Source organism: Drosophila nasuta, chromosome 3 (assembly GCF_023558535.2).
Source record: "Drosophila nasuta strain 15112-1781.00 chromosome 3, ASM2355853v1, whole genome shotgun sequence".
NCBI classification, from domain to species: Eukaryota; Metazoa; Arthropoda; class Insecta; order Diptera; family Drosophilidae; genus Drosophila; species Drosophila nasuta.
In genome coordinates, this window is record NC_083457.1 from 709,557 (window position 1) to 732,861 (window position 23,305).

The following is a 23,305-nucleotide window of genomic DNA, read 5'->3' on the forward strand; positions in this document are numbered from 1 at the left end:
AAAATAAAGTGAAATATTTCTATTAAGCTATATTTGAAGTTGGTTGAAGAGGAAATTCACCGATCTCCAGAATTTACTCCAAAACTTAATTTCGAATTATCGACAGAGAACCCTTATGGATAAATTAACTTTGATTAGTGGCAGCATATATTTCAAGTACAATAATAAATAAATTTATGTAAGTTTTCCATTCTCAAACATGGATTTCTTTAGAAGTTATTAGTAGATCGATTTAATTTAACAAATAACAATATAGCTAAAGAACTGCATTTTTCAGTAAATTGTGTACTTCGCTAAAAAAGTTCCATTTCAGACATCCGATTTCCTCGAAGTTTTATCAGAAGATAGTTTAAAATTTACTAAAAATAATTAATTTAATTTCTATTAAATAAATAAAATAAATATTAACAACGACAAAGTTATCTTGATTAGTAGTTAATCTAAAACTATGAAAGACATTAAATTTTGTTCAGCAAGGATGCGATTTAAGGTAGGAGAGTATAGTCTTGAGGATCTTGAAGTTTGTAAATATATTGGTTTTTTGCAGTTCCTTTTCTTGACGTTGATTCTACTTATTGTAAGGGCTTTTAGCGGCAGAATGGTTAGGTAATTCTCCAGCTCGACCTGCACTGCAACCTGTTCCAATTCCTACTCTAATGGCTGGACCTCCTGTTTTCTTACTTGTTAGCGAGGGTGTTGTGGTCTATGTCTCCCTCCTTGTAATGTCCTTAAGTATGATGCTTACAACGAAACAGTAATACCAAGCTACAATAGCAAATATGTATTTGATTAAACGAATATTTAATTTATTAATAATAAATGGCGTCTTAGTTTTTATACCCGCTAGCCGTAGGATAGAAGGGTTATATAAATTTGAACCTCCAACAAATGTAAGTAACTAGCAGAAGAAGCATCGCATTCACGATCAACATACATATGAGACGATACATCTAAGTCCGTTCGTTCGTTGTCCGTATGGCACTCTGGATCTCAGCGACTACAAGAGATAGACCAATAATTTTTGGTATTTTTGGAACATACAATACTAGCTATAGTATTTTGAACTCATAAATTTCTTTGCGATCAGATAATAATTTTAGAAGTCATTTAAGAAATAGAAGTATACGGGATAATACCCGCTACGTATTTTTAATGAAAACATAACAGTGTGGTATCAATTAAATATAAATATATATATTATATATATATGTATATATATATATATATATTTATATATTTATAATAATATTACAAATCTAGAAAACAAAAAAAATTAAAAAATGTATTAAAATTTACTAATGGGACAAACATTAAAATGAACTCCTTTTCTTCTTATTATAGGAAGTTCAATATTATTCAAGAAAACACTGTTACTATAAACATGGATGTGCGCAATATATCGAAATTTACCTTCACTATTAGAAATAGTTATTAGTTTTGCTCTATTTTAAGAACAAAGGGACTAGCAATATAAAATTTTGCCAGGAGTAATACTGAAACTATGACAAATAATTTGAATTCCATAATAAGCCGGTCATTAGCATGATCTTTCAAACAGCATTTAAATGTTTATATATTCGTGCCGTTAATATGTCTGTCAAATGTGATTTTAAAATAGTAATATAGTAATGCATATTATGCATATTATGAAGTTTATTGCAAAGGGCTAAAATGTCTTGTTTGTTATATTTTTCACACTCATCCGTTTTCACATTTCCAATTTAAATGTAAATTTTGTAAAAGTCGCAATTTTTCTGCTTTATATAGTGCTCACAAGCTCTTCTCGATATTATTTGAGAAAGTTATATAGTAGAGATGCGGTTCGAGGTAAGTATAAATTGTTTCGAGGACATTTGCTGGAAAATAATAAATCAATTGAATTTTTAAACAGTTCTCAATTTTGGCCTTGGTGATGCTTATTGGCAGCGCTTACGGCAGCTTGTCATTTTGGTTTGGAACTCCTCCGCCTCCACCGGCTGCAATTCCTATAGCATTCCCACCACCTCCTCCTCTTGCTGTGGTCGGTGGCGGAGGAGGAAGAGGAGGTGGATGTCAAACTTGTCCATTTGATCCTTATGGACCATGAGAAACTATCGAGCCAATATTACTAATTGCCGCAATGATTAAAAGTAGATCATTGTTCATAATTTCCAAATATACGTTGGTAATAATCAGAAATATACGATGGTAATGACTTCAGGAAAAAAAGATTTAATTGCTATAAAAATTAATATAAAATACATTTCACTCTGAAAATATACTTTCGGTGCATTAACAAAGGGATCAAATAATATTGAAATAAACCGAACGTTATCATGGTCTTTTGATATTCTACAATCCCACCAGCATGTAAATAATAATTAAATGTACATCGTTTGACGGAGTTCAAAGTGCTGAAATGTGTTTTTATGACAAAATGTTAATAATATTCATTTGAATGCTTGCACCTAGATCTCAGAGACTATAAGAGATAAGGAGAGCGCTTGTTATGATTGCATGTAGATCAAGGTTGTTTCAACTTTTGCCACGACCACTTCTGCCCCCGCAAATCGACCTTTCTTTCTTGTTATATTTGTATATTTAGTACTGACAGACTATTCTAGATATTAGTTAATTCTACGTCAAAAATACTGTTCCAAGTAAGTGAGCATTTCATCAATGACATTTAGCAGAAATTCATTTATATTTCTTTTATTTGGATTATTGGCTTTAGTTTAGTCAGATATTTTATGATTCTTTCCACCTATACCTCCATCACCAATTGACTAAACTTTGATCTAAAGTATACAGCTTACATTCAATACAATGTACAGGGTTTTTTTTTTTAATTTAAAATAAATAGAGCTATTGTTTGATTTTTTAAAACAAAATACTTTCGGTACATAAAAACCATATTGAGTTATAAAGCGTTTCGGGAGATATGAACTATGGAAATTCAGAGACTTAAAATATGCTAATATATGCTGAAAATGTTTAGAAAAACAACGGATATATATGGCGCCAGTTGTGGTAAATGGATAAAGGGTTTGACTATAATGCTAAAATATTAATACTTAAGTTTAGATGAGTTTACAAACATCAATTGCTCCCCATTGGGCTGTAGCTGTCTTGATAAAACCCATCGTATTCATTACGAGCTCTCAGAATAGCCTACAACAATGAGGTTTCATTGTTGCGTTATTGTTGGACGGTGTACGAAAGGCTTCTCGTACTATATTCGCCAACTTGAATGCGTAATGATTGCTTCAAACACCCTGCTGTTCGTCGATCCGCGCCGCGTCTGCTGCTAATACAGCGTCTCCGATAAGATGACACAAAATGTAAAAATTGACACATAAAATGTAAGTTGGCCGCCGTTCGCCATTTTACTTGGCCACAAACCGCCAACACGCGCCATCAGCATCTCCCCACCAGCTCCCGCAACCCACTCTGATTTTCATTTCTCTCTCTATCCTTCTTTCATTTTCTTACTCTGTATCTTCGCACAGCCTTGTTCACCCACTTCGTTAGCTATGTAAATGACTTTGTTTGTCTTTCATTGTCCTCGTCGCTTTCTGCTTTGCCAAGATAGCTCTGCTGACAGGCTGGCAACGCTGTTGTCACACATACATATAGACTCACGCACACACATACATACGACACACGCATGTTGACGCAGCGCGCGTAGGCTCAGATTTTTAACCCTTTGCTTGAAATGCCACCCCAAAAATCGAAAGTCTTCGCTGTCGCTTATTTACATTCTATGTATATACAAGACCAAACACACACACACACACATGCACGCACACGCAAAGAGGGGAAATTTTCACGCACATCGCACGCATCAAAGTCGCGATTTTGTTCTTTACATAAGCCCATTGCTCTGCGCTTATGTGCTTGTGTGTGTTCTGTGTCCCAGCTTGGGATATGAGTTCATGTGGTATGTGTATCCTTTCGATTTTCGTCGTTTATCCTTGTGCTACTACGTAAATATTTCTAGGCTTTTATATGACAACCTTTTGCGACACTTCTTATGAAAAACTGTCACAATTTTTTGATTAAACAAATTTTGCGACATCTGCCGATTAAATGCTTTGCCACTCATTAAATCATAAAACTTGGAATTTTTAAATATATTCACACACTTCTCGACAAATTTAAGATTATATATTTTCGAATGGGCGCCACTTTTTTATAATTCAACTTTTCTAGCTTGACTTTAGATAATATTCTGTAGAAGTGCTAATTGTCAACAAAATATATAAGATATGATGTGAAATCAAATTGTTTAAAAATAATATTTTTCTTTTAATTTCCTATGAAGAGAAATTTATAGATTGAATACAATTTTTTTGGATATGGTTATATGGGAGGACCTGAAAGTGTATATTTCGTGTTCAGAAAACATAATTCTTGTGAACTAAACTACATTTACTTTTTTAAGAAATCCAAGAACCACATTTTCCGTCTCCATATTATTAAAATGCTAACCTTTTTTTTGTATTATTGAAAAATGTGTTACTCTTAGAGTAAAATGGTAAAAAAAAATAAATTACTTTTTAAATTATAAAATTAAATTGTTTGAAAGGATAAATTTTATAAATTAATAGCAAATTTTTAATTTATTTTTAACAATTTTTTCATTTGTACATCACAATTAGTATGATATTTCAAAAATGTTTCTATTCTAATTCGTTTTCAATTATAACTTCATTAGTTAAATTAAACCACCCAGTCTATGATGCAATTAATTAATGAGAACTTGTTCGTAAAAATACATACAAACATATACAGATATAATACATACATAAGTGAACACAATATTTAGTATTCTGCAATCCCAGCACACAAGAAGCTCAAAGCGAAATGTAGATTTTTAAAAGAAATTATACCCTAAGGACAATGTCTCTGCTGCTGTTGCTCTGTCCTGTACTCAAAGATATATTCTTGTGTATTTCTCCACTCTGTTTCTGTATTCTGTTTTGATTAACATTTGTCGCTTGGTTGCATCGTTTGCTTCGTCTCCTGCGACGACGATGTTTTTAATTACTTTTGGGGGTAGTTTGGAGATTTCTGTTTTTCCATTTTCTTTTTCTTTTTATTACTCATCAAAGAATGAGGAAACCTTGAAAAGTTCGCAGTAACTGAAAATGTTGCTTTAAATCTCTAAAAAATGTTATATTTATAAGCCTTATCAGCATTTTTAAAACCAATAATCGTAATCCAAATCTTTTTACTGCTTGGCGAGTAAGACGAGTTGACCTAAATGGCTTTATTTGTTCAGCATATGTTAAGGCAATAATCTGTTGAACGACTGTTTGGACCAGTCACCTGAAGAGAATTCTATTCAATTACAATTTCCCATCTATATTATTGTTGTGTAACTCAATCTAAAGCTAAGGATGTGTGCCATATGCCCTGGGGTTTATTTTGCCACGGATCTAACCACTTGACCATGACACTTCAATAATGTTTTTTTCGTATTTTGTTGCTGAGCACACGAAACCGGAAATAACATAATTGACCTTAGGGAACCACAGAACAAACACAAAAAAAAAGGTATCATTGCAAATCGCATCAAGTGACCGAAGCAAAACTTAAGTGATTTGTATCTGACTCTCTGTTGTGCCGGGTAACAGGCACAATAGGGGTCGGAGAAGTGGTCAAGGGCGGGGTTAGGGTCGTCGCTGGCCAGTGGTCAGTTGCCTGTTGTCTGTTGTCAGTAGCGTGCCCAAGTTTCACTCCTCCTTCCCCCAGTTGCGTTTTCCCTTGTTTGTCTGTCCGACTATCTATGCGCCTTTCCTGCTGGTCAGTTGGGTCAGTTGGTCGAGTTTTTTTATGTAATTGTTCTCGTTGTTGGTTTTGTGTTGTCATGTCTCCGTGTCGCGTGTGTGTTGTGTTTGTGTGTAAACAAATCAATTACTGACACTAAATGCATTTTATTTATGCGCTTTCAAATTTGAATTTTAAATTAGCCGCCTGTCGCTTTTTTATGGTCAGCTTTGTTCACACCTCTTTCACACCAACTACTGGCTCACTACCCCTCTCTCTCTTCACCTCTCCCTGGGTCATTGGTTTTCAAGCCCAAGGGGTCAACGTGTTTAACGGCAACTTAAGTAGATTTTAAACAGTTTAATGGTCAGCCAAATGTGATGCCACACAACATAATTGGTCTTTTGTCTGATTGAAATGTTTTTGATAGCTTGTTAATCCTATTGATAACATGGGAACAATAATAGCGGAATCATGGTTGATAGCTTTTTTAGAAAATGCTGCTAAAATTGAATACATTCCCCTAGTAAATTATTCAATTTAAAATTAGATACTGTGAGCATAAATGATTTGATAGTGCGAGTTTAGATTTACTTAAGGTGAAATATTTTGTTTGGATTTGAGTATTAGTGTATAATGTGAAATACTTGCGTAATTACAAAGTTCTTAAATATTTTACTTCTTACCTTTAGTAAATTTGTATCTAATTTATAACAATGTGTTAGCTAATTTAGATCCCATTTCGCAGCCCATTCATATTTGAGTCCCTCGCCATGAAAATTATTATTATTACACCTTCATTGTTGAACCTCATTCAAATGATGTGGGCCACAAGTGGTTAACAAGCAAATGCACATGTATATTCTGTCGGCATATCCTTTTTCATTTGCATGACACCTGACTCGGCACCCTCGAAAAGCAAATGGCAATCCACTTGATTGCAGCAGCTCGTGGGCTTTTGTGCTGCATCGTTGTTGGCTTTTGCTGCTGCTGCTCCTCTTGGTCCTGTGTTGATTGCATTCTCGTCAGGCGCCTGGCAAATGCCCTAAATAGTCCTTTATTACAGTCAACTGCGAGTGAAGCGAAGTGCAGCAGCTTCAGCTTCAGCTCCGTCAGTCGACGTGTTTCTGCATATGCAAAAAAGTCCTTTTTATCCAGTGCACACGTCCTCGTGCCCGCCCCTCATCCTACATTTGTGCCCTCCATGGACTGCAGTTACACATGCACTGCAACTGGTTGCATTATCCTTTAGAATTTGAATGCGCTTTGTGTTTTATTTTGCACTTGAATGCGCGACAGGATGAGAGGCGCAACAGGATGCGGATGCGTCGACTGCACATATTGAGGATGAGGCGAGAAAGGTTGTATAGCGCGAATGCAGTGGCTGGGAAGGGGAGTGTGGGGCGGTGTTGTATGTTGAGTGTGTGGCACGCCTTTGAACATCACACGTTGCCCTTTGCAGTTTTCACACTTAGAAAGCAGCGCATCAGGTGGCCACTTTCTCTGGGTGGATTTTTTCAAGTGATTAGGCTGCCAAGTGCCCCCAGGTTACAAAAGAGCATGCCACAAAGTGTTTAAAATGCGATTTAATAAATTAACAATGATTTGTGATAATAAATAAGAAGAGAGACAATTGGCAGGGTAGACGTTTTCTAGGTAGCTTAATCATACATCATCTTTTCAGCTAAGCTGCGTACTACGTTCTCATCATAATCCTCGATTTCATCCTCGGCATCATCAATGTCCACAGCGTTAGGCCGCATCGGATATCCCTGCTCGGGTGGCACGATTTTAACTCCATGATCGCCGAACAAAAGGCAGTCGAAGTTCCTAGGGATAATATTCATTTATTAAATTAAATTAGTTTGTTTATTTTGAATTAGTGAAATTAGTCTTGCGATTTTGTTCCATGTATCGTTATTATAATGTTTTCTGTTAATGATTTCGATAATTCTTTTATGAAAATAATATTTGAGAAATTTTAATATTTTATATTTCTATAATTTTTATATATAGAGTCTAGTCTTATGTACATGATCAAAACAACTAAACACTAACGAACTAAGAAACAAAAAAGAACAGAAGTAATAAACACTGAGGTTGACCTTATTGGTTCGTTCATATTTCTTTTCTAGCGGCATTATCTAAGAATTCACTATTTAATACATTTATAGAAGTATATATTCGAAGATGATTGCAGCGCAACGTACCTAAATTCAATCTTACCTTTCAAAGAGTTCAAATCCCTGGAACTCCCCAGACATATACATGCAGACGTGCATATTGCGGCCGACAAACCAAATGTCATGGAACTGAATGCAGGCGCGTGCAAAGTTGAAGCGCGGTGGCCTAAAGCAGAAGGGTGGAGGGTTCTGGCCAGATACCTTGCGTCGGAACCAAATATTGTTATTGAATCGCATGCGCAGCTCAAAGGAGAACTCCTCCGGACGATAGGCGACCTCAGTGCAGCTATTCATGCCAATTACCGATAGGAATCCTGAGTATCAATGCCAAAGAAGTAATAATGTGGCTTATAATCCAATATCAGTCTTGGTACATACCAGCACAGCATTTACACAGACCTGTATCGCAATTACAGGGTATGCGGCTCACCAGATTGTTGATCGTAAAGTTAGTCAGACCAAGTTGACGTGATTCTTCCTCAAGTGCCAGTTGATTAAGCCGATGGTTTAGAATGCCCAACTGAAGGGTAGCATCGTAGGCCAAGTCTTCGGCTGGAGGCTGCAAAGGAACTGCGAGCGAGTTGTGAAAGGATGTGAAGGACGAATGAAATGATTGAGGACGTATGTGTTAAAATGACACCATGAAATGATGACGATAATTTGCATTGAGCAAAAAACTTCTTTGTGAAACGAGATAAGTAGCTCAAGTTCTTTACAAAACAACAAAATATACAGAAATAGACAACTAGAAAATCAACAACTACCAAAAATAAACAACAATCGATTTTTTTGCCTAATCATCTTTCGTGAACTTCCGCATTTTAAACAGTTCCGCTTCAAAGCCACTGACGCAGTCACTATAGGAAAATCAACAATAAAACAGAGAAGAAAACAAAAACAAAACCTAACGTCTAACAGTTTCAACTATTAACCTTGACTGCTTCCAAATGAAGCAAAAAATGAGCAGAGCTGACGAGGCTTGGGAGTTTTTTTTTGATGTCAATGAGATCGCATGCATTGCGAATGAACCGAAACTGATCGCAGCATATCAATTCCGAGTGTTGTGGTCAAGATCATGGACAAGAGCGTCATAGAGTGTTCATAGAGGGAGAGACATAGAGAGAGATGGAGAGTGAGGTAAAAACTGGTAAGTCATCGTTGCTCTCTCTCGATATTTGAATGCCTCTCAAATTGATAACGTTCGAGTTTTACGACTCTCTGACGAGTTTTTTTTGGAGGCACAGCTGGTGCATATATCATTAAGAATACTTGAAGATCATACGAAAATTTGGTGTGTTTAAAACGCATAATGTGCTAATTTTTTAAAGTCATAAAGTCAAGTCAAGACAATGTCAAAAAACATACTTCAAGTACGCTGAGAACGTGGACTGTTGATTAATGTTGGGCTGCAAATGTGTTTAATATGTGATTTTAAGTATGCGGTTTATATGGTCGATATGCGGTATTCGGTATTCAAGTTGGAGTTGTCGACTGACATTGGATAGTCATAATGTCGGGTCACGTCTTTTGCTGTAACTTGTTATGTCCCGCACTGAGCGACTACTTTGGGTATTGTAAAATATTTAATTGGTGCTCTGATATTTTATGAAGTGTTTGGCATTCGTTGGCCTGATCGTAGATTGTTCAAGTGTTTTTAGATAATAACAATAATCAGCAAAAAAAAAGGCAAAAGAATTGCAACTTTTGGTGATTTTAGTCAGTGTACAAGGTTAAGTAAATGGTTTTATAGTGTTAAAAGGTCTGTTAAAACCTAATTCTGACGATTAATAAAATGAATAATGATGAAAGAATGTCGAATGATGAATAATATATTTACAAATAAAACACCATCACATATTAGGAATTTGTACACATTTTATTGTAGCATTATATTATCAAGTTTGCCTCATGGAAGTTATCACAAAATTGCAGGTACAAGTACAAAATACTAGACAAAGGAATTCCATTATACCTAACTATATACAAAACCCCATTTAGCCAATCACATTTGAACTCATCTAGCAGTCTTAGAGTAGGAGATATTTACAGTATGACATTTAGTTGGACATTTTATATGTATTATATACACTTATCTTAAACTTAAATTCGTTTGATTCGTAGAGTCAATGCCCCGCATTATATTTTACTTATGTTAGGCAAACATTAACAAAGCGATAAAAAATTGGCATTGCGAAGGGATTGATAAAGTTCACAACAAGATAGTAGAAATACGACATAAAATAGGAGTTCTTTGTACTACCGGTATCCGATTTGGAGACTGCCAGTAAAGATGCCACACACAGCAGGTAGAAGAACAGGCGCGAATGCGAGCTGGCAGACGGCATTTTATTGTGTTGTAAATCCACGAAGGTTGAAAATTGTTGTTGTTATTGTTGATGTTGTTGTTGTTGATCACCAGATATTGCACGCTTTTGTTTGTATATTGTATTTATATGGGGTTTTCAGTTTTAAGTTTTTTAAGGCTCGTTTCGCACGCAACTTTCGCTTTCGCGGGGAGACACCACAAGACAAGACAAGACAAGCAATCAAAATTCACCAGCCAAGATTTGAAAATCACTTTTAGTTTCTACTAGCATTTAGTTGGGCGATACTTGTCGGACTCTATGACTTCACACTTGAGGCGACTCGACTCGAGGCGAGATTCCAGCTCCGAACGTGCTAATGGCTAAAATACAACTGGCCAAGAAAACGGTAGCGCATGCGCATGCTAAGTGCCAAGCCAGCGGACGGTCCGGCAAACCAGCCTGCCAGACAACTGACAACAAGACAGCAGACAACAGACAACAGAGAGGTTGCCGAGACGGAGGGAACTGCTATGCGGGTCTCTTTCGATTGACAGTTTTATGTTTTTGTCTGAATAAGCGAGCGCCAAAAAACCAGTATTTTTTACTGTTGTTGTTGCTGTTGTTTCGTTTGCTGTTGATTTTTAAGTGAAGCCTCGTTTTGGGTCTGGGCCTCTGTTATAATTTCTCTCCTAGTCGTCGCCCCAATTGACTCTCACTTTTCTCTGGGTGCCTCTCCAATCGTTCAATTTTTATGAAATTTTAATTAAGTTGGTGTTGCACGCACCATGCACCTGCTCTTAATCACAACACATCGTTTGTATTATGAACACTTCGCTACACATATGTTATAATACATTTATCAGTTCATTAATTTACTTGCGGTCTTTTTTTTCTTTTTCGGCATTCTTTAAGTAGATAATTTGCAATTTATGGCAACTGGTTCTACAACTCTACAAAATTACTGAACTATGTGCATTGAAAGTTGTGTGTTGTCTGCAGGTGAAACTTGGGTGAGGTACGAAAAGTTTTCTATCTATTCATTGCGGCTTAAGTATGAGTATTTACAACAACCAAACACACATAAATGAGAATAACTGCCTGAGGATATTTTTAGAATCTGGTTTGTATTATGATCTTGCTCTACTTACATTGATTTCAATTGGCAAGTCATGTTATGGGTGTGTGAATGAGTGTACTGAGTGTGTTCAGAACAGGTTTTTCGGCTGAATGATTTGCAAAATGTTAGGCAAATCTTAATTAAGATTTTCTCTGGTTTTAAAGATCGCGCTGTCTACTTTTATATGTCAACAATCAAATCCACAAAAAAGAGGTTTCAGAATGTGATCATGCCAAGCTGTTTATATACCCTCTTTAAATATGGTCATTTATGGAATATGCTTCATTTTTATAAACGAATTTAATATTATGACTTTTTTAATTACACTACATTTGTTATATGTTTTATTATCATTATGTGACTTGAAATTTACAAAAAAAGTAAAAGTAATTTCAGTATATTTAGTTTCACTAAAATGAAATTGCCAAATAAGATTTGTTTTTTTTTGATATATGAAACAAAGTATTATTATATCATAAAAAATGTTTAAAATTATATGCTAATATTGTTACGAGTATTGAATATCGTTATTTGCTTTCAGAGTCTCTTCTCATTTAGAACTACGTGACCTTCAATCCGATTATATGGCAAAAACAAATAACGATCGTGGCAGAAATAACAGTATTCAACAGTTATGCTTATATTATTTAAGTATGCAAAATACATAGACGCTCATTTATTATGCAATGCTCACTGCCAAACTGTTATTAGTTTTGCCTGCTTTTGCATTATTTATCGCTTTGTTGACATTGACTTTGAGCGGCGCTTTCCAAACTGTATCTTTAAGCGATCTTAAATTTTGTCTTTGACATTTGTAAGAAGCGGAAGTGCATTGGCAATGCATTGAATAGATTAGTTAAAATGCCAATTAATGGGTCAAAATTTGTATTGCATGCCAATAAGTTCTATTAAACGCGGACAACTGGCCAACTGACCAACTAGTAGTTAACTGTCTGAGCCTGAGTTGCTGCTGCTCCACGAATCACTAGCGCCATCTATTGACTTCCTAACAAGCTCAGTATGATTGTTGTTGTAGCATGTGATTATCGACTTGTGGTTGTTGTTGTTGTTGGCTGTGCGATCGCTATTGATTTGCGATGGCAGGCGACTGACTGACCATGCCCCTTTCTCCTCTGTGTTTGAGAGAGCAGTCCGAACATGACATTAGAAATTATTTTTGGCTGCTGTTGGTTGCTGGTTGCATGTTGTTGTTGCTGCTAGTTGCGAAAACTTGCACGTAAATCATGTGAAATCAATTTCTCTTGCACAATTTTCCACTTTTGGCAAATATGACGAAAAATCCAAAGCATAGAGACGACGCGAAAAGTCGTGAGTAAACATTTGGGTTAGACCGATCCTCGATCTGCTCTTTTTCCAAAAGCGATCTCAGTGCCTTTTTGCTATTGTTGCAGTTGCTGTTGTTGTTGTTGTAGGTGCTGCTGTTGCTGTTGTTGGTAGCATCTTGCGGTCTAATAATAGCATGTTAACTCATAACATGCTATCAATCACTCCAAAATTCATATCTAGCAGGGAAACTGCGGTGGGTTATGCTCCGGCTGTATCGTTATGGGAGGCTGCCCATAATTCGCATGTGAAAATTGGAAAATTGTTGAACAATTTGTTGGTACTCGCAGTATTGTTGTTGTTGGTCATCTGCGATGGAGTTATTGTTGCATGCATGCTCCAAAAAATTACCGCTGTATGGTATGTGAGTATGATTTATGGCCTTTGCATGGCGCCATTTGGCTCTCCAATCTCTTTTTTTCATCCATCTGTCCATCATTATAATTTATATAGTTTGATCAATTGGCAGAGTTCGGATGAAGAATTTTACAGAGTAATTACAAGATTTTATAATGAAAGAAAGAAAGTCATGTAATTTTTGATATTTTCCAATTTGTAATGTATATAATTAGTTTTTAAATATCATTCAAATTAATCATTAGTGTTTCGACACCCACTATTCATAAGATAGAAGGATATTATAATTTTGCGCCAAAATAGGCAGAAGAACTGCTCTATATCTATATTTTTGCTCTTTTGAATACATTGATTTAGTACATTTAAATAGTTATACCGTCCTCAAAATGTTTTTCTTTTATTTAATACGAATATTTTTATCTCTCTAAGAACACCACTAATTAAATATTTTCGCATGCAATTTTGTCTGCAATTCATTTGAAATTTGAAGTCTACTTAAGAATACCCAAATTAAACAAAACTCTCTTCATTTCATAGACAGGGTGGCGCCTTCTCTTCAAACAGCAGAGTCAGCTTTCAAGCAGACTGAAACAAAACAAATCGAAAAAGTATTAATTCAAAGCACCCTTTTTCCAAAACTGTTTTATACTTGGGGAAATGCACTTGGTGTTTTATTTTGCATGCATTTGGCAACGCGTTGTCTTTTCCTTTTTCCGTGCTTGAACATTTTCTTGCTTTTTATGTATGTACCCTTTAAGTATGCAAAGAGTCGACTATAGAAATTTTTATACAATTTTGTTGTTCATTTGTTTTTAGGAATGAAATGCTAAATGTGAAATGCGAAATGTGAAATGTTGAATGCAAAAATGAAAAGAAAACATAAATCTTTTTGTGAGGTTTCAACGACGTTGGCTGGAGCATTAAAAGCGGGGGGCAGCAGCCAGGCATTGTGAGTGTTTTTGCCTCTTCTATTTTCCCACATAAGCTACACGCCCTCTCTGTGCCAGGTGGTAATGCAAGATGCCAGCTGCCTCATACTTCATGCCTCATGCCCCCCATTTCACATTGTGTTACGGGAAAATTTCACTCTGCATAGAGGATACTTATATTTTGTGCTCCTTTTACAACGTTGCCATATTTGTTAGGCAATGCTTTGTTCTGTTAATTAAGCAAAAATTTTGTTATTATGAGCAGAGGAATCTGGCAACAGGCTCTCCACTGGGAACCGAATTGTTTGGTCCTTTGTGTGGTAACTATGTTCATAGTAATATGTTGCACAGGACACTTAATGGGATGAGGCTTTCTTAAAAATTGAGTTAGCTATAAAAATACACTTGCACGCATTTATGTTGTTGGTACAGCCAACTATAAAGTTACATCAAGTTTTGCAGATTTACAAAATTCAAACAAAATCTTTTTGCTCTCATCCAACTCTCGGTGGCTTCAAAAGCTCTCACCATCAAAGGCTTCTAAGGTATAATTAACCCTTTATGCATCGGCAACATGCTTCAAGAGATTCCCTCTTCCCATCGCTGTCACAATCCCTGCCAAAAAAATAAAAATCTATGCGCTGTTTCAAGAACAATTAGTTTCTTGTGTTTTATTTTGGGCATAGCCGAAAAAATGAAAGAATTGCAACATGCAACATGCCACACATATTCTCCAAGGACACTTGACTTTCAGCTTGCATTTGTGGGCAGCTTGAGGCTGCAACTGGGGTTAGCTGTTCTTCCAGCATCTTTTTTGGGCTGTGTTGACAGCTTTTTTGTTGCACTTTTTGGGCCAACTTTAGCAACTCTGGGGAAGGAACTGTCATGTTCTTTTTTCGCAGACATTTGGCGCTACCAATTAATTAAGCGAATAAAGCCAACAGGCACAGCCCCGCAATGGGACCTGGCAAAAGCTTCCATTCAAGGGGCAAGTGGTGGATGCTTTACGTGGGATGGGCAGGGTGGAGATAATAGGGGAGGGACAGAACCCCCTGTACGAGTAATTCAATTTGGCGGCATGCAATTTGTTGCCTTGCAAACGCTGAAGCTTTAATACGCAATTAGTGCAATTCAATCAGCGCGCAACGCAGCTCTGAGGCCCAGATGAGCCAATGTCGCCGTCTCTCTCTATGCTTGATGCTCTGTGCTACATTCGAGCTAAGCAAGCGCCTTTTACCACCTGCGGCTTGCGGTGATTACGTGCAACATGAGCATAAAAATTGCTTACGCTTCGTAGGCAAATGCTTGACAGTCTTCAGAAAGAGACAGAACTAGAACCAGAACCAGAATCAGAATCAGAGTCGGAGCCAGAAACAGACATCGATTCCACCTTCGACCAGGAAGCGCACTTGCTTGCCAATGGCTCTGGTGTCGTTTATGGAAATGTGTAGGGAATCAGCGCGGGAATGGGGCATTGTCGGCGCCTTGCAACTTGTTTATGACACATGATGCAGCTGATGGAAATTGCTGTTCAATCGTTGCCTGGCGAGAGACATCCTCTCTCTCTCTCCCAGTCTCTTCTGTGCTGCTGCGACTGGCGCTTAATTTAGATTAAACGACTTACTGCATATAATTTATTGGCATAGAGTTTAATTGAACAACAACTAAACAACAACAATAACAGCAGCAAAGGAGCAACTCACAACGAATTGTACTCGTAGCTAGCCCCCAAAACAAATACTTAGTTGTAGGTGGTCAGTGCAGCAGCAAATAATGTTGCATGTGCATCGCAGGTTGCAGGTTGCTTCGTGGCTGTTGATCACGACTCTATTAACTGAGCGCATCGCAGCTCAGTCAGCTCCTATTCCAATTCCTGCTCCTGCGCCGACTTCGACTTCGACTTCGGATTGAGCTCCTGCTCCCGGCTCAATGGTCAATTATTGACCCTCAGTGTGACATTGACGAGTGTCCGGCAAATCGTTGAATTATTTGCCATACTTTTTGCCGCATATTTGTGGCGCCGCCAGTTCACAAAATCATCTGCTGACATGTTCTGGGAATTGCTTACATGTGAACTGCCCACTCCGGATGAGCTTGAGCTTGAGCTCGAGTTTGTGTAGGAGCCGAAACAGATTGCCAGAAACTTGCCACAATTTCAACTCAACACAACTCTTACCACCTGTTGTGCGGCATGTCGGGGTCATGTCTACACTGGGCGCCTCCGCCTCCAGCTGTCGCTTGGATGCCCAACAAGGATTTCGATTTAATGTGAACACATTAATCGCAGTTTTTTCCTTTGAATATGATGTCCATGCGAGATACTATTTGATATTAATTACTGCTGCTTCCCCTAATGTCCTTTGGCTGTTGTTATTAGTTGTTTTTGCATGTCAATTTAATGTTAGTTTCGAAACTGTGTTCATGATTCGATTAGCTAGACTAGGAAAGTTTGCATCGATGTATTTTGTTACTCCCTTCGTCACTTGCAGCAGCATCAAGAGCATTAACGCAGCTGTCCACCAGGCTGGTTTCAGATACTTGAACTTGTCCATTTTCGAAATTTAAGACTCAATACGATAATACAAAAAAAATAAAGTAGTGAAATTTAACAATCAACAATGCCTACTTATTGATTAACTTTCTATTTAAATATTCTACTATGTGTGAACAGATAAAAGATTACATCTCTAAAACCCAAAAGAAAATACATTCATATTTATATGTATATTTTGAAATGTCCTCATTTAAATTTAGAATTTCTTTGATTATTAACTGCCTACATATGGGTAATTCTCTGAGGGATGTCGCGTGCGACCAGATTTTCAGTTACAAAAAAAAACCTATTCTGAAACAATTTTAAAAATAAGTAAAGGTTATTTTTATAGCTCTAGATTAGTACTTTAATTAGAGCTAAGAATGGTTTTGGAATTTTTTTTTCTGTTTTGTTTTCTGTTCTGATAATTGCAAAAATTAACAAATTAACAAAAAGTCGAGTGAGCTCGAATTAAAGACACCCGCTAACCACTTTAAACAAAAGCAAAATACTGAGTTATTATTCTAAAAATTTACCAAATATTCTGAAAATTATTATTGTACATTTAAAATACGATTGTACATTTAAAATATACCACTATAGGGTACATAGTAAATATACCAGATTGTCAGATTGTCAACCAAAGCTAGTAAGACGCGCCAACATCAACCGTTTTGTGCAATATAAAATTATTTGTTATATAACTTATACAATTTTTATCTGATCTCAACCAACTCTAATAACTGTTTTTATCATATCAAAAAAACATTTGTTATAATAACCTACTACTCTATGTATGAAAACTTATGCAGTACTGATGCAATACATTTTTGGTGTAATAATAATGCTGTATGAAAACCTACTTCATAATGAAGTTGCATTTATTGTTATTAATTCTAAAAGTATTACTAAGTTTAAGGTAGTTTGAAAGTTAAAATAAATTATTACATGTATAAACTGTTTTAAATACTATTTTATTACCTAGTACCTAGCTGTTGGTTAGTCTTAGCAGAGTTCATTCATAACAAACAGTGCTGCATAGGTTGAATATTGTTGCATATTCTTAGCAATACGGCAAATGTTGCATGGACACAATATGATGCCTCAGTCACGTCGCATATGAAGCGATGGTAATCACACACCAGCAATCACAGAAGCTGGAAAACCAATCAACCAGCTGCTCAGGATGAGTTGGATAAAATAATCTATCACGTATGTAATTCCCATGAAAAATGCATATAGATTGCAGAGGGGGAGTGAGATACTGTCTGATAAGAGAGGCAATCGAGGGGGAGAGACACACAGAAGTAAGTGCAGCAGCAGCTCATGGAAACGGGAGCCAAATTGTTGTAGGTGAAATCATAATTTCGTGCAACACAGTCGGTGGATGCAATCGATTGCCTGTCCGTGTCTTGGCGTCATATATTGAACGGGGCCGTGAATTTGGCCCTCAGGCGTTGCTAATCGATTCGCCAAACGCAATGCACATGATGCCAACTGAAAATGGCACTGGCACTGGCACTGGCACTGTGAGTGTGCACTAGTTTAGATCTCGTATTATTTGTGTAACGTATTTATTGGCCAAGTTCAGGCTTGGGTTCAAGCCACAATTGTGTGGTGCAACTAATGAAAAGCTATCGCACGATCTCAAGCAACCCATCGACGATGCAATCAATGATTTTTGTGTTTTTGTGTTGGTCTAGAGTGCGTTTGGGGCCAACACGTACAGCCCAATTGCAAAAACATTTCGCCAGCTACTTGTTACGGGTCAGACTGCAAAGGGGGCTGCAAGGGGAAGTATCGATACTTTGGGCTTGTAACTCTTGGCTTGCAACCTCTCATAATCCCATGTTTGTTTGCATTAGGCACCGCAGACAGGCTGCAATTATGTCGTTGAATCTGCAACTCTTGTCTAATGCTGACAGCGCGACTGATCCACCTCCAGCTTCAGCTTCAACTTCAGCTCCATCTCCATCTTCATTTCGGAGTCGAAACGTGAAGTCGTCCAAAAGTGGCTGCGGTTTTTGGCATTTTGATTGCCGCAGACTTTGTGGCGCATATGAATTATGGTCTCAGTTTTGGGTTTAGTTCAGGAATCGAGTCACATTCTTTGGGCCTGCACTTTGGCTTCGATTGCGATTGTGACTGCGTTTGCCATTGTCGGTTAGTGGACCATGGGAAACGCTACTTAAAGGTAATACGCGATTTTAAACGCGCACGAAACGCGTCAAGAAATACGCTCGCTTCGCTGCGTCTATTCGAAACATTTTCTTTTTTTGTTTCTATATTTTTTGTGCTGTTTATAATGCTTCACATTTCTCGAAATTAACACTTGGCAAACCTCATACTCCCACCAAATTTCTCTCATGTCGCACATGCATAAATTATGCCAAAAACAGCGACAACCCTCTGACGGTTTTGCGGTTATTATATTCCATTTTTTCACCCAACATTTCTGTAATGAGTGCAAAGTCGTGTTAAACATTTAATACGTGTGTTGTTGTTGCGTGTTGTATGTTATTTGGTCTGGCCAAAAATTCGCTGGATGTGTGTTTTCTTGTTGTTTTGTATAATTTATGGGCTCTGAGTGCATAACGCGTTTTGCGCGCGATTTTTTTCTTTACCGCGCTTTGCTTCTTTTAGGGTAATTGAATTACTTTTCCTATGTTTTTTCGTCCTCTTTATTATTTGAGAGTATTGCATGAAAGTGGCGTCATTTCTGCGTCCTTTTTCCATTTGAATGCATTTTTTAAATGTAGATGTTCAACAATAATTAACAACGTTTTTAGGCAGCCTTTAAATGAAATAAAGCTCTGGTCTAACGGCCAAATTGACAGAGACTCCAGCAGACAATAAACAGTAACTCAATAAACTGCAAATTATCCTTAATATTCGAATGATTACTATCGATTTCCATGAAATACAATTTCAGTCGAGTCATCAGCAAACCAAAGTACTCAAAATAAAAACAAGCAAGCAACAAGCTACAGATAAATAATAACGACTGTTAACTACTCAGTATTTCGAAATAAATATAAAATATATTTATTTATTTATTTACATGTTAATTATTATACAGAATAATATAATAACTAAAAGAAAGGGAGTGCTAGCAACTAAGGCCATCGACTAAATATAAAACATATATTTTTGATAAACAAATAAATAATTTAATAATTTATAAATAATACATTAGGTTATCTTATAAATATACAAATTATTATTATTGTCGCCATTTTAAAATCTGATGTACAAAACACAAGTCAAAGTCTTCTACTTGACTTTTTTATTGGTGATATAACAAATTGATATATTGTACATATTTGGAATTGTGTTGGTATACCGTTTACAAGTAAATAACAGGGTATTCAAATAAAAAACACGAGGCACAGAGACCAAACGCAATGACATCTTCGAAGGCTGTGCAAGTCTCCAAGGATACAATTTAAATTGAGTGCTGAGCCGAAGACAGTGCTAACCACAGACAAAGTCTAGGCGCTTCTACGAATAGGGGAATGATAAAAAATTGTCTATAAAAATGGTGAAAACAAACTTTGTTTTCCAATGTTTTTGGCTGAATGAATTTTTGCATTTTGTAACGAATTTAAATTAAGTTCGTCTACTAAAAAAAATGCAAAAGTTTCATGCTGTAAATGAATTTGCAATTTATTTGTTTAACGTTTTTCCTCCACGCAAATAAATCCTAATGAATTTCGAAAATCATTGGCAACAACAAATCGATAGATAAACGCAGACATTTCCCCGCATTCATACGTATAATACGCTTTTAATGAAACTGTGTGGGCAGGTGTGAGTGAGTCAGTCGATATTGCCCTGACTCCATGGGGTTAGCTGTGCTCTCCTCGGTGAGACGGGAGTTGGAATTTGTCTGTGTCAGAGTCCGCGTGCTGTCAATTAAATTAAATGCGAGACTTTTCTTAATTTCGATTGCGTGTCTCCCCGTGCTGCTTTCTATCCACAATAAAGTTCCTCCTCTCCCTCACTCACTTTACATATCTGTAGAGTCATGCAATGACAATACTTGATTGCCATGGACACGCTAGGAGCAGAATGTATCCTTCGACATCCCAAATGAAATTGCATCTGCTCTCGGAATCAAATTTAATTATTTTCTTACATGCAGTGAGATTTTGTGCGGTTCATTAATTTGTTTATCACAATTTGTAGCATGCTTTAAGGCGTCGTTTTAAACAAATCTTAGGAAACGTGCTAAGACACATTTTTGGAGAGAGATTAAACGTTTTTTTTTCTAATTATCACATTGATAATCTGAAAATACTGTGTAATGAAATTCAAACATTTTAGTAGAGTTTTTAATACTCTACCTTCATAATGCTTATATTATATAATTAAAATTTCAATATACAGATGATAAACAAGTAAGAAAGCTACAGTCGAGTGTGCTCGACTATGAGATACCCGCTACCCATTTTTAATAAAGGCAAAATATTGCGGTATCATTTTCAAAATATACCGAAAATACTAAAAAATACTAAAAATATACCAAGTGGTATGTTTGGTATATCGATATAGTACACCATTCAAAATATACCATAGACGGCACAATGTACCAGATTGTCGGCCAAAGCAACTCAGACCCTAGTAAGTAGGCGCTTTTGCCCATATAAAACTATTTCTTTAATAACTTCCACAATTTTTATTTGATCGTAACCACATTTTCAGGAATCATAACTACTATAGCATTTATTGTATATATTAAAATTCGCAACTCTAGCCTTAAAATTAGGCTTGTTATTCGAAGTGGGCGTGGCAAAAATTTAAAACAAACTTGATCTGCGTACAAACATAACAAATGCTGTAAAAAAAAAAATTATAGCTCTATCTCTTATAGTCTCTGAGATCCAGTGTTTCATACGGACAGACGGACAGACACACAGACGGACAGACGGACATGGCTATATCGTCTCGGCTGCTGACGCTGATCAAGAATATATATACTTTATAGGGTCGGAGATGCCTCGTTCTACCTGTTACATACATTTCCTGCCGGCACAAAGTTATAATACCCTTCTACCCTATGGGTGGCGGGTATAAAAATTCTCAACGATTGAAGAATTGAAAAGTGCATTTATTTTAAAACATTTCAAAATTAAATAATATATACAAATTTTATAGTTAAAAATTTTAATAAAAGGAATTTAAAGACACATTAAACGTATTCAGTCCCATATTATCTAAATATCACATTAATACAATTATCTTATAAGAGAAGAAGAGTTTTCAATTTTGATATTTAATAAAACGATATTTAAAATACTCTATGATATAATAAATTAAAAACCTTTTTTTTTAAATAACATGAAATACATTTAAAATAAAGTTTAATTGATCTTAATAAACTTTAAGATACAATTATTTCTATGATATAAATTCTAATAATATAAACGAACAAAATTTCTGAATTAAAATAATAGTTAACACAAGCAATGTGATAAAATGGTTACATCTTTCTCAGGGTATTAAAAATTAAAATGCATTATGATTTTTGTGAAATTATTTCGTCTGCTTCACTGCGTCCTTTCAAAGGTAGCTCCAGTCAAGTTTCGACTTATATCTTTTGCTTTTTTTTGGGCAATGCCAAAATTTGTTGCAAGGGGTACGAGTGCGATGCCAGACGAAGCTGCTTTTTCTTGATTTTCCCCCAAACCCAAAGGAATTTCGAAGTCGACGGTAGTCAGGAGTATAAAGTGGAAATTATCGCCACATGTAGACCAGGAAGAGATAGAGGGGCAGTCAGTCACGGCCGTTGACTTTGGAGTGTTTGCATTGCCTGCTCAACTTTGCTCAGGTCCAAGTAGAATTCCAAGTGTCTATGTGTTCTGTTCGACGTAAGGGCGCAGAGTATTGGGCGTAGGCGGCATGGCTTGGCGCCCCTTTAGGCGTCTGCAAATCTCAAAAATGCTTACAGACTTCGTCCATCCGCTTCCGTCGCCTGCGCCTGCCGTAGCTCCATATCTGCATGCCGCATTTGTATCCGTGGGATGCAGCTACCTTTTGCTGTGGCTCCAACAACAACAGCAACATCAACAACAACGACGACTACGCCGACGTCTGGAAAGGCGATTTAGCAAATTAAAAGGTTTTTAATGCATGGAGTGCGCTTTTACTTATTTCATAATTTTGATGCCAACTACTTTATACGAGTGAATGCGAGTACGGCTGCGTCCATGGAGTTTCGAGGGGACTGGAGCACTGCCTTTTATTTTTATTTCAGACTTTTGTATTTTTGTGCAATTGCTGTAGATTACGCCCTGGTTTCTGCAACTGCTTTTGCGGGAGGAGATTTGCCTCTCCTAGGCTTTTTGCAATTTCCGCCGGAGAGTCCGAAGGATAGGCGGAAGATGACGTAGGTAAAGAACTTATGAGCTGCAGTTCACGGATATGAGAAATACTTTTAATTGTATGAGAAATTCTAATGTCTTCTACGAAAGCCTTGAGTGCTTATAAGGAATTATAATTTTAATTAAAAATTGATAAGTAATCTGACAAGTTTGAAATAGGCTTTTGATGGATTGAAATCGGAATATGCAATAAAGACTAAAATGTACATATATTTGTATTATGCCAAGGTTATTAAGAGGGAGACGGTCTTTAGATTTCATCCAAATAAAGTCAAGGATTTTAGGTAATGATTTTCAAATTGTTATGCTAATAACTAAAAATTCATAACATTAGTTTACAAAAAGCTTAACGAAAAATTAAAATTTATAAGTAGCTAATTAATGAATTAAGTATTAAATCAA

General features: G+C 36.5%; 1 protein-coding gene across 1 annotated transcript; it reads right to left on the bottom strand.

Annotated features, from left to right (window-relative positions):
• Positions 1-7,319: 7,319 nt before the first annotated feature.
• Positions 7,320-10,637, bottom strand: LOC132790678 (uncharacterized). Its single transcript, XM_060799310.1, has 4 exons — positions 10,195-10,637; positions 8,313-8,504; positions 7,978-8,248; positions 7,320-7,581 (listed from the first exon to the last, which is right to left on the bottom strand). The coding sequence occupies exons 1-4, from the start codon at positions 10,277-10,279 to the stop codon at positions 7,413-7,415; spliced, it is 717 nt and encodes a 238-aa protein (XP_060655293.1). The 5' UTR covers positions 10,280-10,637; the 3' UTR covers positions 7,320-7,412.
• Between the last annotated feature and the right edge of the window lie 12,668 nt (positions 10,638-23,305).

Bases quoted from the DNA above. Each gene is read 5' to 3' on its own strand.
- LOC132790678 (XM_060799310.1), bottom strand. From the start codon at position 10,279: ATGCCGTCTGCCAGCTCGCATTCGCGCCTGTTCTTCTACCTGCTGTGT. The intron at 8,505-10,194 runs GTAGTACAAAGA...ACTCGCTCGCAG, and splicing joins AGTCTCCAAATCGGATACCG to TTCCTTTGCAGCCTCCAGCC. The intron at 7,582-7,977 runs GTAAGATTGAAT...TATTATCCCTAG, and splicing joins GGATTTGAACTCTTTGAAAG to GAACTTCGACTGCCTTTTGT.